The following is a 15,924-nucleotide window of genomic DNA, read 5'->3' on the forward strand; positions in this document are numbered from 1 at the left end:
TAACGGAGCAAATACGTATTCCCAGGTACAGAGCTTCACCTACTGTAATGTTCCTGTTCATAGTTCCCAAATACTGTATGAGCCACAGTAAATACACTTCTCCAAAACTGAACCAATTCAAATGTATTTCTGTCTCTGAACACCTCCCTAACCCAGATTTTACTAGCTTTAAGTACTTTCAAGACAAATTCTAGGGTTATTTAACTTTGTTCACTGACATTCTATTAAAGGGTTTCATTGAGCTTTTGGTTAAGTGGGCAAATACTTCATTAATTAATTTCCAGAAAGCATAAACTACCTTTAAGTATGTGGATCTGACAGGCTTTTGAATGAGTTAGAAGCAAGCTTTATCTGTCCCAGGCAGCGAGTGGACTTCATACCGGGTGGCCAGCGCACTCACCCCGGAGGTATTACAGTTTAATCTTCAACCTTATTACTCTCCCTCGGTTTTTCATTAATCAGTGGGGGGCCTAAGAGGATTTTACTACGTAAAAATGCCAAGTGATCTTATTCCGCAGGGTAAACACAAAAATCTGCCAGAAAACAAGCACAAAAAGAGGAAAACGTTGAATGAGTCAACTCAGTCAGGTTGAAAACAGAATAAAAAGAAATGGCAGATAAAATTCATAGTTTAATATTTAATATTGATACTCCATCTCAGACTGTTGAATCCAAGCCTGCATGTTGTGAATAATCCTTTCTATATCAGTGACCGGTTAACACACACAAAGTAAACGTAGACATCGTGGTTTGTCAATAATCAATGGACTAATTAAGAGTCTGGACAGATGTGGCCCTGCAGGGGCAGACTGTCCGTCCCCTCCTCCTACGTAGCCTGAGGGGATCCAACACATCCTGTATCTACCGGGAAATAAACTGACGCTTCGAAAATCCCCCCGTCACTGCTGATGAACCTGAGGATCAGACGGATTCCTGTGACACTGAACCCAGGCGGACAATAAGGAAAACAAAGCTGACTTAGCAGGTGCGTCAGCTCCTGCCTCCGTGTGTACAAACAAGTGATGCCAAATCCATTAGCTCAGCTGACAGCGGAGTAAAGCCATTCACTCGGGTCTGTCTCCTCAATCAATTTCCAGACAGTTATCTCAACAAACTGCAAATCCTATTGATCACTCGCTGACTCCTCATGATTCTCTTTGTGAAAAGCAGTCAATGAGTTAAGCCCCATCTAAAAAACAAACACAACATCCTCGTTGGCCCTCCACTGATTACCCAACAACTCTGCGATGCAGAGAAACTGATCCATGCATTTATTACCTCTAGGCTGGACTACTGTAACTCACTTGTGGGATGTCAGCTTCAACAGCTTCTTAAAAAGCCTACAGCTAATTCAAAATGCTGCAGCCAGAGTTCTGAAGGGACCTAGAAAGAGAGATCACATTTCTCCTACATTAGCTTCTCTGCACTGGCTGCCTGTAAAATGTAGGATAGAATTTAAAATTCTCCTACTCACCTACGAAGCACTTAATGATAAAGCTCCTTCATGTCTTAAAGACCTCATAGACACTTCGTCGTCAGAGCGCTGGTCTACCTGAAGTCTTTAAATTTAGAATGGGAGGCAGTGGAATCAGCTTCCTGTTCAGGTTCGAGAAGCAGACACACTCTCCACCTTTAAGATCCAACTTAAGACCTTCTGTTGTGGTAAAGCTTACAGTTAGACATGGTTCAGGACACTGGCAATGGTTGTTTGTCACAGTTAAGCTGCAGTAGACATAGACTGCTGGGGGACTTAATTTATACACTGAGCTCCTATGTTTCCTTCCTTCTCTTTAATCCAATACCCTCCCATCCTTGTTCCATGTTTAATTAACCTTGTCTCTTTCTCTCCAGTAGTTGTGCTTCTCCCCTACTCTCTCTCTCTCTCCCCCACTCTGTCCTCACCTACTGGCATCATTGGACTCAGTGTCTATGTGTCTGTGATGGGAAGCTGGGGATCCAACCATGCTGCCTGTGTCCAGTCCCTGGTCCAACCATCCTGCCTGTGCTATGTTGTTGCTTGTTGCTGTGCTTTTCTCTCACTCTCTCCCCTCTCACCCCAACTGGTCAAGGCAGACGGCCGCCCACATCCAGCCTGGTTCTTCCCAAGGTTTCTTCCTCATTAGAGAGGGAGTTTTTCCTCTCTACTGTTACTGCCAAATTGTAATTAAAGGCGTGCTGTATGTGGGATCTGTTTAGTTTAGTTGTGTAGGGCCTTAAAGCTTACCTTGTAAAGTGCCTTGAGATAACATTGTCATGATTGGCGCTATATAAAAAAAGTTGAATTGAAATTTAATTGAATTGAACAACACCAATAGTGTCAAATAGTCAAGAGGCGGTGGGTGCGACACTGCATTCATGCCATTTGCTGGTGCCACCAAAGCCAAAGCTCCCAGACAAATGCAGAGGCATTCCTTCAAGACAGGGAATGCTCCACCTGTGAGTCTTCTGGATTGCTCTCATAGCTCTACTGGGTCCAAACACAACTGTCCGGGGGTCTGGGGCTGGGTGTCACAATGAGGGTTTAAGTTTCTGGCAACTGACAGACTGTCTCCAAAAGCCCAGGCAGCAGGACATCAAATGCGGAGAGGGACACCACATGTACAAAAGGAACTCTATAAAACACGTACAGGATGTTTTTTAAGTCTATAGCAGACAGGGAGGGTCGGGCCCCGAGGCGTGGTACAGAAAAAGGGCAGCTGGGGGGCTGAAGGTTTTGTTTCGAGCTTGACTGACGCTCTCCAGGGAGCTGGTATAAGGGGGACGGGGGCTGTGGTTGAAGCCGAGCGCTGGTGGCATGGCACATACACAACCGGGCTGAGGGGCTGTGTCAGGACAATAACAACCACACCCTCTGGGTTCGACATGTCATGCCTGTCTTTGACCTCTTGTAAGAAGATTACATTTTAGAAAGGGATTACATTACCGAGGGTTAATCTCGACCACATTGTCCTATCGGCTGCTGGCGTGAGGCGCCAAAACACTGAGGTCACGACTGTAAAAATTAGGATACTACAGTACAGACTGCAACGGCAGAAATGTGAGCAAGATGGATACTGCTTTAATTTAAAAAAGGACTGGACGGTACGTATGTCACGAAGATTAGCAGCATGAGGTCCTTTTAATGAGTGTGGTAATGAACTTAAACAGGACCTTTATATATTTTTCCTAATCTTCGCAGGAAATAATAATTACAGGATTTCCCAATGTGGCAACACACCTGGGAATCTAATCCCAGTCTTTTTATGAAGCTCTTCCTTTTGTGTCTTTAACCAGACGGTCACACAAATACTGTACAGTAAATAGATTTAATTTCACTTTTTCTTTAGGAGACTGCAGAAGAAGAGAGACAACGTGCAGACAAGCCAAACAATGAGTCAGTCAGAAATACTTCAGCAGCCTCCCAGTCATGAACAAACGCAGGCCAAGCAGGAACAAAGCTACTGAGGAACGAACCCTGGCTTCAGACTGATTGATTACTCGAACCATTACCTGGATTCAATGACATGCATCACCTACTCCATACTGTATGACAGAAGTCTACTCATACTGAGGACGTGCATGGTCAATAGGATGAGAGGATCCAGGGGATTATCATTTAAGCAGAGTGGACAGGAACCGCTGCTAATGAAAAGTAGTATTTACCAAGCTGACAATCTGATCATCAGCCAAAATCCCTCGAGAGCCAACAGTCCTGGGATGCGGTCCACGCAGACGAAGGCAGCGTCCAGCAACCAGAGTCCACCATCTGCGTGAGGAGTTTAGACTACGATGGTGACAACTTGGAGGAGCGTGTTGGGTTTGAGGATTTACACCACGCGGTTGGCTTTGCCCATCCGCCAGCATATGCTCTCCTCTCTCACACACACCCACACGCACTGAGAAGAATGTACCATGAGGAACCACCAGCTGTTGCAGTGACTGATACGGGGAACGCCCCAAAAAAAAACTATCACCCGAGTCTGACAAGCACATTCCTTCTGCCTCATGAGCGAGATCAGCACGTCCACACTGTTCTTGTGCCGTGAGGCACTGCCTGATGCCTTCCTGTCTGTACCAGGGGTTAAGAAGTCAAAGTCTGACGATCACACTGGACTCATCCAACGCGTCATTTATTAACGAGACGGGGGATTTACAAGACTCGCCGCCTGTATGACGTCATCAAAGACAAGTCATAACTACGCATCGCACAGCTGATGCCCGTAGGACCGAACTGCTAAAAATACTTCTCACGTCGTACTATAGTATGTGACACCTGAGACGACCAGACGAGTGGGTCTGCTTGGCATCTCATTTCAAAAGCATTAACACTCCCCTCAGTCTATATTGCTTCCGCTCATTTTCAGCTCTCCCATCGCTGTGAGGCAAACGACTCAGACGCACAGTGTGTCCGACACTTGACACATATAAATCAAAGGACCCCCCCCCCCATCCTTGTCCCTGACATGCCTGGCAGTCCGACGTTTATCGTCCACAGAAACGGCTGGAAAACTGGCGTTTCAGCTGCGGAGCATCGCTTTTCAACGACCAGCTGCAGCTGAAGTGGCCTTCGACCCATTCCACGGTGATTCTAAGAGGTTTGAGGTCCGGATAGTAGCCCAGCCACTTCCTGTATGCCACCTAATGAGAATAATCAGCCCACTGTTTCATTTCAAAAGCTCCACTCCGAGAAATGGCAACTGTCCTGTCAGTATTTTCAACCAGAAGGAGTCGGATCACTGGCCTCTTGATAGTTGGTCAAATGCAATAGATTCAATTTATGTACGATTTTCAAATAAAATAATAAAATTTAAATATTTGTATTGCTACTTATACTGTACTTACTGGCATGGACTGACTATTCGCTGCACTGCATTCAGGTTTACCAATGAAGAAGGAGAACAGCGGGAGGACGACACTCACTGTAGGTTCACCTGTACAGTCCAAACCAGCCCTACACCTTGTGATAACCCCATAACCACGTACACTTTTACTCATCCCCCCACAGTCAAGTGTGGGTAACATGATATGCTGCCTCAGGAGCAGATGGCCAGCCATTCAAAAACGCCTGGATGCTGGGTCCCCGAGCAACAGAGAAAAAAGGAAATTGAGGTTCAAGGCTGGGCTCTGATGACATAGCTCATACATGATAAATGTTCTATAATTTGATTAAATACTTTAGATGGAAACTTATATTTTTAGACACTGTGAGTTCAGTGTCTGAGCTATTTGTCGTGATAAAATCTGACAGCTGTTAGAGTGAAACCGGCCGCTGCACTAAACCCCATCTTCCTTTTTTAGTCATTTCAGCAAACTCGCGAGCACACCTCAGCGAGGAGCGCTCTGGCTCCAGATTCAACAGGCGTCGCTGGCTGGCGGGGGTCGGGTGCTGGGGGGAGGGGGGGGGGGGCAAGGCCTCATCTACTGTCTGAGGAACCGCTATCACTGGCATGTGACCGTCTCTGAACACCGCTCTCTCTAGGGAGAGGCTGAGCAGGCTGGGATCCTTTGCCTTAACATGCACAGCACACACACAACGATGCACAACTTCTTTCCCTTAATGCGACATAAGCCCGTTCGACAAAGGCTGTCCATAAAGCACGAGGATAAGCACAACTGCTGTCCTGGGCGGATGAGCGGCTCACTTCTGTTCCCTAAACGAGGCGGCTAACAGGCTGCGGTGTGCGTCCAGCGGCTTGGTCGCAGGTGAACAAGGTATTTGACACGCACATTCCAGTATCAGCTGACAAAAGAGTGCGTGAAGTCTGTGTGCGTGTGCGTGTGTGTGCGTGCGTGTGTGCGTGCGTGTGTGTGGTCAGATTGTACAGTACGTGCCTTGGAGTGAGTGGAGTGATTAAAGTATCATATCCAGTATCATAAAAAACAGGCACTGAAAATATGTTTCTGAAATGTTCTCCACCCTCCTGAAAGCAGAACTTGACCTCTATCCACCTATGGAACAACGTGGAACTATGAATGTAACAATACGCACCCTGTTGATTTGGTTATTGACATGATCCGACTAACTATTTTTTGTTTTTGCTTTTTCTTTAGTTTTGTTTGTGTTTGTTCGTTTTTACTGAAACAAACTGTGGACTTGATCTCACCTGGTGAGTCCGCAACGTGTGTGAATGAGTCGTTCATGAGCAAACCAGCCCCACATCCACGCTAGGAAGAAAGAACACCTAACCTGATGGGGTCCCGTTCTACTCCGCCGGTCCGTTGGTTTCCTCTCAGACGCCTCAGCAAAGTCACTAGAACCAAAGTCCGAGTGTGGAAAGTTGGCGAATCTGAGCCCGACGCGGTCTCCGTTGTTTGCTTGGTAGCGGAGGACGCAAAGACGGGACTCTACGACGCGCGGAGCTGACAGCTGGCCGAACGCGCTCGGTTACACAGGAAATGGGTGATGTCTTGGCCTTCAAAATAAAACACAACAACTTGAAAACTCAAGAGGCGTGGAGTGAGCGCTTCTTTCTGTGGGTTTTATTTAATATCCGACTATAATAAGGTTTATAAAGCAGACCTATCGCTATTTTAGAATTGTAAAATTAATTATATAAAACGATGTAAAACTTTTCATTTGAACACTCACTAATTAAAATGGTTTTGCTCTTTTTGTTTTGTTTTTTATTATTTCACAGTTACTGGCGTCGACTCTGAGTGAGTAACACGCATTCTAATTAAAATATTTTTTCCCATCACTTATTCTATTTCATAACGTATCTCGAGCGTGACGATTTTATTTTGAAAACGCTTCTCAGACCTGTTCAATTTTCTGCGCACTTTACACTGGGCTTCAACTTCACGTTGCTTGATAATCATTTCGCACAGTCAGTGCCGGTTGGTTAGTGGCATTCTGGGTTTATCTGGCTTCATTTTAGATATAACAGATAAAATACGACAATACGATAAAAATGTTTGAGCAAACACTCATACGATTCCTGTTCAACCATACAAACGCCAGCTCGGATGATAAACTCATACTGTGTTTGTAACAGCTCAGCCTCCAGGATACAAAGGAACAATGACTAGACAGGACTCCCCTCTTTGACCAGGGTTAGCGATGACGCGCGTCTGCCCTCTGCTGGTCAGTTCCAGAGAGGTTGGTCACACAATAAGTGTGTACTATGGCAATTCACACTTTTGTGCCAGGATTTATGATGTCTGCGTTTTATGACACTGAAATAGAATAGAAGTGTTTAATCTGTTATCAGCTTTTTAATAGTCTCATAAAAAAGCACAACAGTGTTGTGACACCGCTTAACTATGATCTCCTTAAACATTTAAGTAATTTGCACATTTTACAACAAACTCAAAAAAGACCAAGTCTAGACCTTCAAAGGCGCCGAGACGAGGAGTGTCAGGCGAATTCTTGAGATCTTTGACCGTGAAGCACCTCCCCGTGTTTGACTGCCTTTTGTTATCGGTATTTTTTATGATAAACTAGACAAAGTAAACAAAAATGCTGGAAGCACTGTTTGACTAAGGTTTGTCCTCACAGCCCTGAAACAGCAAATGATGGCCATCTCAACGTGAGATTACGAACATTGTTAGCAGGTCTAAAGGTTGAATACCTTTACATTTAAAGCTGAAAGCTTAAAATGATATGGCAATTGGTTATTTCAAACAGATGACGCACTTCAGATGTTTGCTTCACATCTACGTTATGATTTCAGAGAATTCAGCTGTAAAACACGACTCTGCTCTGAATCGCATTATCACATTACATCGGCATTATCAAGGTCCATAGTGAACCCGTTTCCTGACAGTAAACCGTCCTATTCTTCTCATTGGCGTCTTAAATGGAAAGACGCTGTCGTTGTTGTTATTAAACCCAGCACGTGCGTGACCGTGTTTACGGAGCGATGCTGGCAGCTGTGGCGTAAGACGGTGTAGATCCTCATGTGACGAGGGGCAGGCTGTGGAGACGCGGGGGCGTTTCCTTCACGGTCTCACCTCCACTGCCGGATCCCGCTCACCTGTCGGTCCGACCCCGGCTGGACATCGGAGCGAAACGTCAGGCATGGAGTCTCCACTGAAGGATTCCCCCGTCAGACCGGGCTTTCACAGACTGGAGATCCAGAAAACGACGTGGGACGTCCCGGATCGGTACACGACTCTGCAGTCAATCGGCTCCGGCGCGTACGGGACAGTTTGGTGAGTTTACGCACAGGGCTGGGCGTACGCGTTGTCGGCAGGTACTACAGTAGGTAGTTGAGCGGTTGCACCGTCTCAACAGATGACAAAAAATCTGGAGAAGAAGAAAAAGAAATCATTATGCTGCCTTTTGTAACAATCCAGTGGTAAAAAATATATATATATATATCATGATGGGAATCATGACGCGCTGAAATCAATATCTCCCAACATGCAAATGTGTGGTAAACATGATCACATGTATCGGCTTGTGATAAGGTGTAATGTCTTAGTTAATGGTCAAACGTTCCTGACTTTGTCCACTATCACAGATGATTTCCTACAGACTATAAGTCCACATTCCACTCCAGGGGTTTGCTCCCAGAGGCCTGGGTAATTCCAGCATCTGCTTACAGGAGCACTATTGTGCTCCTGGGGCAAGTCGGCGAGTCGGTGCAAGTCTTCATACGACAGGAATCTCCCTCACTTCCAACACAGAGCAGCTCAGCTGGGCTTAAGAGCTCAGCACTAATATTACTGGTCAAACGGGACATCGGGACAGAAGTGCAGAAATATTCGACTCTAAAAGTTACCCAAGTTACAAGACATTACAAATAGTCCATCTTAAAAAATTAAACATGTCAAAAGAGTATTACTGTAGGAAAAGGCAAAACTATTAATGGGAACAGAATGAATATGACTCCAGTGTCTTATTTCCTTTCAGCTCTGCCATTGATCAGAACACTAAGGAGAAGGTGGCCATTAAGAAGCTGTATCGGCCTTTCCAGTCGCTCATCCACGCTAAACGGGCCTACAGGGAACTCCGGCTGCTCCGTTACATTCAGCACGAAAACGTAAGACGAGTGGACGACAAACGCTGATGTGGTTTTGTCTTCACCTTAAAACTCTGTTGTGTTCTTCCTTGAAGGTGATTTGCCTCCTTGACGTCTTCACACCCGACTCCACGCTGGACAAATTCCAGACCTTGTGAGTCGGGGAGTCAGGAGCCACATTCCTCCGTTACTTGTCACAGCTTGTTGAGACCCTGAGGGCATATGTGCGCGTATGAAATGTTCAAGCCGGGATTGTGCGAGAGCAAACGTGTTCCTGTTTGTTTTGGTTAGTTTGTGCAGCCTCGTCTATATTCGCCCAGTGCCGACCGGATCACCTTGTCTCCCTCTCTTCACACTGTAGTTACATGGTAATGCCCTTCGTCGCCCAGGACCTGGGTCACATCATGAAGAAGAGGAGATTGACCGACCGCATCATCACATACCTGTTCTACCAGCTTCTAAGAGGCCTCAAGGTACGTCTGCATGGTCTGTTTCCTCAGCTGTCATATTGCAGACGGGTAAATGGCCCTTGGTATAATAGCATATACTGTAAACTCCAAAATGCATCTGAGACCACTGCGTTATATATACAGCAGAACTAGAAAACGCTTTGATATCACAAAACATGAAATCTGTTGAAAAGGTATATTAGAGGCTCGAGAAACTCCTGAAATTGTTCCAAGCCTTACTGTAGCTGAATTTTATGCATCCAGAGAACCTAGATCGAGATTTTAGCTGAAGCAGATCTTTGTATACTGTACACAGTAAGTGATTAAAGACAGTGTGTGTAGTGTGTCAAGGTCCAAGACTGGCAAAATGATTCCAAGTACTTGTCTGTTTCATTGAGAGAAGCATCCTGTTGCAGACACCTGACATCTGGATTCTCCACCACCTCCCACAGGCATTCTGAGCCTGAGCAGCAGATAGGTCAGTCTTAAGGGGCGATGGAGAGGCTTTCTGGTGTCAGGTGCCTGCCTCACCCATTCCTGCCTTCCAGCTCACAGTTTGTCAATTAGTAACTAAAAGTGCTCTATGGAAATGAAACCAAGAGCACGTTTTCCAAAGGAAAAGTGGTCAAACATTCTCATACAAGCGACTCTGAGTGTCTTTATCTAGCGATGGTTCTCCTGCTCTCCTCTTAGGCCTGAAAATGACTCAACGCATGGGTTCACCTGCTCTACGAAGCAAACCTTAGGGTGCATAGACACTGTTTTATTGTGGTTGTATGTGAGGTTCATTGTGTGTTCTCCTTTTTTACAGTATATTCATTCAGCAGGGATCATTCACCGGGTTAGTACCTAAACATCTTTACATGTGAAGCAGCCACTTACTGTACAGTAGGTTAACTCAGCATGAAAAACAACTTCTGTTAAAACACTAGACACTAGACAGCTGCTAAGGCCGACAGACCAAGCATAATCCCCACACTAGGGAGAGATTACACTAAAATACTGTGATTAGGCTCCGAGACCAAGGCCCGACCGACAGACAGGAACAAGAAACCACAACACTGACAGACTTCATTTAATCATAAACAATACATACAGAAAAAAACAGGAGGAGAACCTGGATAAACAGAAAGTCACTTCTGATGCAAGAAAACCGCAGACACTTTGTCAATGCTAAAGCACCAGCAAATACAGTACACACAGAAAACAGAGACTAACTGACCAAAACAAATGAATGGACCAACCACGTAACAGCAGCACAGGACAGAGTGACATGACAAACTTTAGGACAGACGGATAGAGTCAACAATGAGAAGGTGTTAAATAAAGGCTGTGGCAGAACAGGTAGTTAATAACAAGAATTAAGCCACAGGAAGTGACTGCCACCGTCAGGCTGGAGGATGAACTGTCACAAATAATGTAATGCCTAATTTACTACGATTTATTATACAATTTATATATTCACTGTCCTCTTCATTTCAGGATCTAAAGCCTGGTAACCTTGCTGTGAATGAGAACTGTGAATTAAAGGTACAAACATATTTATTAAACATAATTTTTCAGCAACACATAACCCTTCATTATCATTATTATTATTATCAATATTATAATGAATCAACCTATTGCTACTCTCAGATCTTGGACTTTGGCCTGGCAAGACAAACAGAGAGTGAAATGACTGGCTATGTCGTGACGCGCTGGTACAGAGCTCCAGAGATCATATTCAACTGGATGCACTACAGTCAGACAGGTAATGACAGACTCCCACAGTAGCTTGTGCAACAGCAGAGCCCTTTGTTTGCTTATTAAAGTCCTTCTCATCCCCGTCACAGTGGACGTCTGGTCGGCCGCCTGCATCCTGGCGGAGATGATAACAGGCCATGTGACGTTCCCAGGACATGACAATATCCTCACACATGCAGTGGCCAGAAACTCACACTTTTTAAATACAGCCAATAGACCACAATGTGCTGCCACAGCTTAATAGTTTGATGTAAAGATTGGCGTCCTTTGTAATCGCGTTGTGTAACTGTGATGCTTCCCTAACCGGCCTTTTTCAGGTATTGATCAGCTAAAGAAGATCCTCAACGTGACCGGAACGCCGAGCTCCTCTCTGGTTCAGAAGATGCAGAGTAAAGATGTGAGTCGTGTCTTTTCAAACACGTCCAGTTGTCCTAGCTCCCCCTACAGTAAATAAAAAGTAAACTCAAGCACAGGTGACGTTTCCTATAGAAAAAGCAATAATTTGGCCTTTGTACGTCTAATACGTTTTATTGCCTGCTGTCTAGGCACAGTCGTATGTTCAAAGTCTTCCCCCACAAAGGAAGAAGAACTTCAAGGAAGTGTTTCCATCCATGGATAGAAAAGGTGGCCTAAATATAGAGCTTACACATGTATTTAAGTATTTCTGACCTGACTTGTCAGAGGTAGAACTGACTGTCCAGTGTTTCTGGGTCTTGATGCTTCCAGCTGTGGATCTGCTGGAGGGGATGTTACTACTGGACCCAGAAAAGCGTATGACGGCCAAGCAGGGACTGTCCCACCCCTTCCTGGCCGAATATCACGACCCAGACAGTGAGCCAGACGCTCAAACCTACGACGACTCTTTCGAGAATCTGGAGCTTGATGTTGGAGAGTGGAAGAGTAAGTTGCTTGAAGGTAATCAAGTGCCAGGGTTGATTCTTCTGATATGACCTTCTTATCCACTCAGGTCTTATCCACATGGAGATCATGACCTTCGACCCCGATGATCCCAGTAAAACAGCCGTATAGGAAGCTGCGGTGTGTTGGCACCTCCCAGTGTTTGATTTGATACATGCACAAACATCAAAGGTCAATAGTTTTGTCAAGCACAAAGAAATATTATAAAACTAAATAAAAAATATCAAATTATTTTTGTTTTATTGATAAATATCATTAATTCTTCATCAGTCAAAAAATGCCCTCATAAATGTTTCATGTCTTATAATTTGTTCAGATTAGTTTATTTAAATTTGTTTAATTAATTTATATTTTACAATAAAACACCAGATAACAGATTTTTTTAAGATATTTCCAGTAGTACATGTGTGAGGGGATAAACCTCACTCAGTCCACTGGGTTGTTGTCTGTTAGTGTTTCACAACAACAAGATGAGTAAAAACACAAACTGACACAGCATCAGTCCAACGTGTTCCTGCACTTGTCATAACATCTGTTATGCATCAGGATGTCATTGACAACATCTGAACTGTGATGTTTCACTTTAACGTCAACAGCCACACACAACACAAACTCACCGTGACTTCCAGGTTGATGACGTTGATGGGCAGATTAGATCTTCCTCTCTGCACAATGAAACATATATAAAGTACTGTATGTTCCGGAGTGGTTAGTAATCAGAATCAGAGACATGTCCACAATCTTCATCTGTTTGTCCCTCAGCTCCACTCGATTCTTAAAGGATGGATGCTGGTTTTCTGGATCGAACTGCCCCTCCCGGTACAAGAACACATACTCAAGCTTATCGTAGGCAGATTTGTTCCACTCCAGAACCATGAGTTTGGCATCTTTTGGAGCGCGACACGGCAGCACGACGTTGTCCCCAGAATGAGCTGAAGGAGATGTTAAAGGCAGGTTTAGGGTTGACACTCAAGGGTTTGCCAAAAAAACATAATATTCCAACCAACTGCCTAACGCCTGTCCAACAACCAGTCTCCACTTGTGGAAGTAAATGGCAGCAAGGAGGAAATTCATATGCTTTTCTCACAAAACCTCAGGTGAAAGGTGCGTGTTAGGAGGCTTTAGATCACGCAACAAACAAACGGTCAAACTCCCAATCAATTATGGGTATTTTTTTAGAAGGTGATTTGATCACTACTGTATGAATACACAAACTGTCAATGTATTAATGTACTCTATGGCTTTATATAATTTTAATCTTGCAGCCAATAACAATAGACTGCTGTGGAGTTAACGAAACCACTAAAATAGCTTACTATTTACAGCAAATTCCAGTACAACCTGTCAATTTTTTAATTAACTTAGTGGAGAAAGCTACGTCTCCACCACTCACACCAACACTAGAGGGAAGCATATGTTTATTATAGGGATCTTTTGGGGTTAATACGAAGGTTTGCGTGTCTTTGTCAAGAAATAGACGCAAAAGAACTGTGAACCCGTAAAAAACACAGTTTTAATTATAAAAAAAAATACTATGACAAGGTTGCCTTAGTATAGCTTTCAATAGAGCTTTTAACTAATTTTTTTGACCGGGATATATCTAAGATATCCCTAATATCACCGCCCAGACAGCGAGCCAAATATTCACACCTACAGTATAACGACTTTTTCGTGAATCATCAATCAAGTGTCAGAAGTCTTTTGATGTGATTTGTTTTGACCTGGTGGATTGAATGCTTTCTTTCTTATGTCAGGGGGGATTCTTCCTGTAGTCATCCAGGTGAAGTTATTTGAAGGTTGAGTCATGTCAACTGGATTTCTTGTTTTCCTTGGAAACATTTCACCACCAATATAGGTGGCTTCTTTAATCTGAAGAAAGTTGGCTGATGGCCAAACTGTTCGACAAACCTTCCGAGGGTTTCCCCACAATAGGATCCTTACTGTATGTAGAGAAACTACATTCAGATGGCGGTAGATTGCTGAAACTGGGTTGTTGTTTTTCATCTGTGCTGGGATATCCTTCTGTGAAGTGGTTTGGTTTCACCATTGTACAGCTCTGAACACTCTTCACTGCACTGGACTGCGTAAACTATGTTGCTCTTCTTACTGTGATGCTGCCCTGTTAAAGGCTCATCAGATGCCTGTCTTCCTTTTTCTTGACTTCAGTGGTAGTGAGGATGTTCTCGCCTCTGTGTTTCAGGATTCAGGTTTCTTTCTTATAAACATGGAGGTCTTGACCTGCGATCCTGATAATCGGCCAAGTAGGAAGCTGTGATATGCTGGCACCTCCCAGTGTTTGGTTTAGATATATACAGATATATATTTATATAGTCAGTAATTTTGAATTCAAATACAAACAATTACAGTACTAAACCAAACATTTATTAATGATTCAAAGAAACTCAAACAGTACAGTGCTATTCTGTGTTATGGTTCCCATCAACAGCCATCAAAAGCAAACGCAAGGTAATGGATTATTGTATATACGGTAAAGCTGGTACAGGTACAACAGCATAGGCATGAAGTGAGTGAGGATGAACCCAGCTCAGTCCACTGGGTTGTTGTCTGTTGTGTTTCACAACAGCAAGTTGAGTAAGAACACAAACTGACACAGCATCAGCCCAGCGTGTTCTTGCACTTTTTCATCTCGCTGTCCTCCTGTAATGGTTTTCTGAACCTCAGGTCCAAAGTCCTGACCTGCAAAGTAAAACCATTTGTTATGCATCAGGATGTCATTAACAACATGATCACAAAACTGTTTTACTCTCACACCAACAGGAAACAACACTGACTCACCAATATTAGTGACTTCTAGGTTGATGACATTGATGGGATCAGTGGGCAGATTAGATCTCAAACCTCTCTGTACGACACGACACTCATATGTCCCCATGTCTTTGCTTGTCACATTAATCAGAATCAGAGACATGTCTCCATTCTTCATCTGTTTGTCCCTCAGCTCCACGCGGTTCTTAAAGGATGGATGCTGGTTCTCTGGATCGAACTGCCCCTCCCGGTACAAGAAGACATACTCAAGTTTATCGTGGTCAGATTTGTTCCACTCCAGAACCATGAGTTTTGCATCTTTGGGAGCGCGACACGGCAGCACGACGTTGTCCCCAGAATGAGTTGAGACATGTTCAGACACTAAAGGAGACGGCAAAGGCAGGTTTAGGAAAGAGAAATACACCTGCCAGACATAATATTCTGACAAGCTGCAAACTATTCTCTGCAGCCTTGGACTCCACTAGACCGCTGAAGTTGTGGTACAGTATCTACTTCTCTTTCAGAAGTAAAATAAAGACTTTTCTAAGTGACCCCCTTTGAACGGCTGTGTATATGAATGACAACAAACAATAACAATTATCACAGATAAAGACTTTCTACTATCTTCTGACTGAACATGCTACATCTGCACATAGAGCTGCTCACCTCCAGATGCAGACCCCAGGAAGCCAAAAGTCAGTGAAATCCAGCAGAGCACCACAGCAGCCATTTCAACACATGCACATCCAATCGTTTCAAATACTCTGTGCTTCCTTTACCTTAAAACAGCAAGCACGACCAGGAAGATCGTGGGGAATACCAAAGGGTGTGGAGGGGTGGGTTTTGGAGTCAAACAGTCAGCTGCAACCTATATTTTATACACATGCAATGAGACATGCAGCAGCTATAGTGAAACTAGAATTAAGTGTTCAGGCAGGTAATTCTCATTTTAATGAAATGCTGGAGAGAGCCGTGAAGAAATCTGGCTAAGGCTTCATCAGCAGAGCACCACAACAGCCATGTCAAATGTTGGCCTGTACAACCAGTAGTCAGATTGTTTGAAAAACTGGAAATCACTGAACACAACAGGGCAAGCTCAGGCA

The 15,924-nt window shown here is 44.2% G+C and overlaps 3 protein-coding genes across 5 annotated transcripts in view; 1 reads left to right on the plus strand and 2 right to left on the minus strand.

Moving 5' to 3' along the window:
• The window catches only part of LOC114858827 (plexin-B1-like), a 37,332-nt gene extending 30,934 nt beyond the window's left edge, over positions 1-6,398 (minus strand). Inside the window, exon 1 of one of the 3 annotated variants that reach the window (XM_029156450.3) lies at positions 6,167-6,398. The gene's annotated coding sequence lies outside the window, so the exon portion shown is untranslated. Of the gene's footprint in view, positions 1-3,642; positions 3,663-6,166 lie in introns of those variants that run through there. The other 2 variants (XM_029156451.3, XM_055510340.1) reach the window with 2 other exon arrangements.
• Positions 6,399-7,906: 1,508 nt separating this feature from the next.
• zgc:171775 (STKc_p38 domain-containing protein) lies at positions 7,907-12,286 on the plus strand. Its single transcript, XM_029157389.2, has 12 exons — positions 7,907-8,133; positions 8,837-8,966; positions 9,041-9,099; positions 9,307-9,418; positions 10,206-10,235; positions 10,877-10,924; positions 11,030-11,144; positions 11,227-11,298; positions 11,455-11,534; positions 11,683-11,761; positions 11,864-12,037; positions 12,105-12,286. The coding sequence occupies exons 1-12, from the start codon at positions 8,000-8,002 to the stop codon at positions 12,164-12,166; spliced, it is 1,095 nt and encodes a 364-aa protein (XP_029013222.1). The 5' UTR covers positions 7,907-7,999; the 3' UTR covers positions 12,167-12,286.
• A 2,129-nt stretch (positions 12,287-14,415) lies between these two features.
• Positions 14,416-15,784, minus strand: LOC114859245 (coxsackievirus and adenovirus receptor homolog). The gene is made up of 3 exons (XM_029157240.3): positions 15,488-15,784; positions 14,852-15,202; positions 14,416-14,752 (listed from the first exon to the last, which is right to left on the minus strand). Exons 1-3 carry the CDS (start codon positions 15,549-15,551, stop codon positions 14,631-14,633), a joined length of 537 nt encoding a protein of 178 aa, XP_029013073.1. The 5' UTR covers positions 15,552-15,784; the 3' UTR covers positions 14,416-14,630.
• Between the last annotated feature and the right edge of the window lie 140 nt (positions 15,785-15,924).

Source organism: Betta splendens, chromosome 7 (assembly GCF_900634795.4).
Source record: "Betta splendens chromosome 7, fBetSpl5.4, whole genome shotgun sequence".
Classification (NCBI taxonomy): Eukaryota; Metazoa; Chordata; class Actinopteri; order Anabantiformes; family Osphronemidae; genus Betta; species Betta splendens.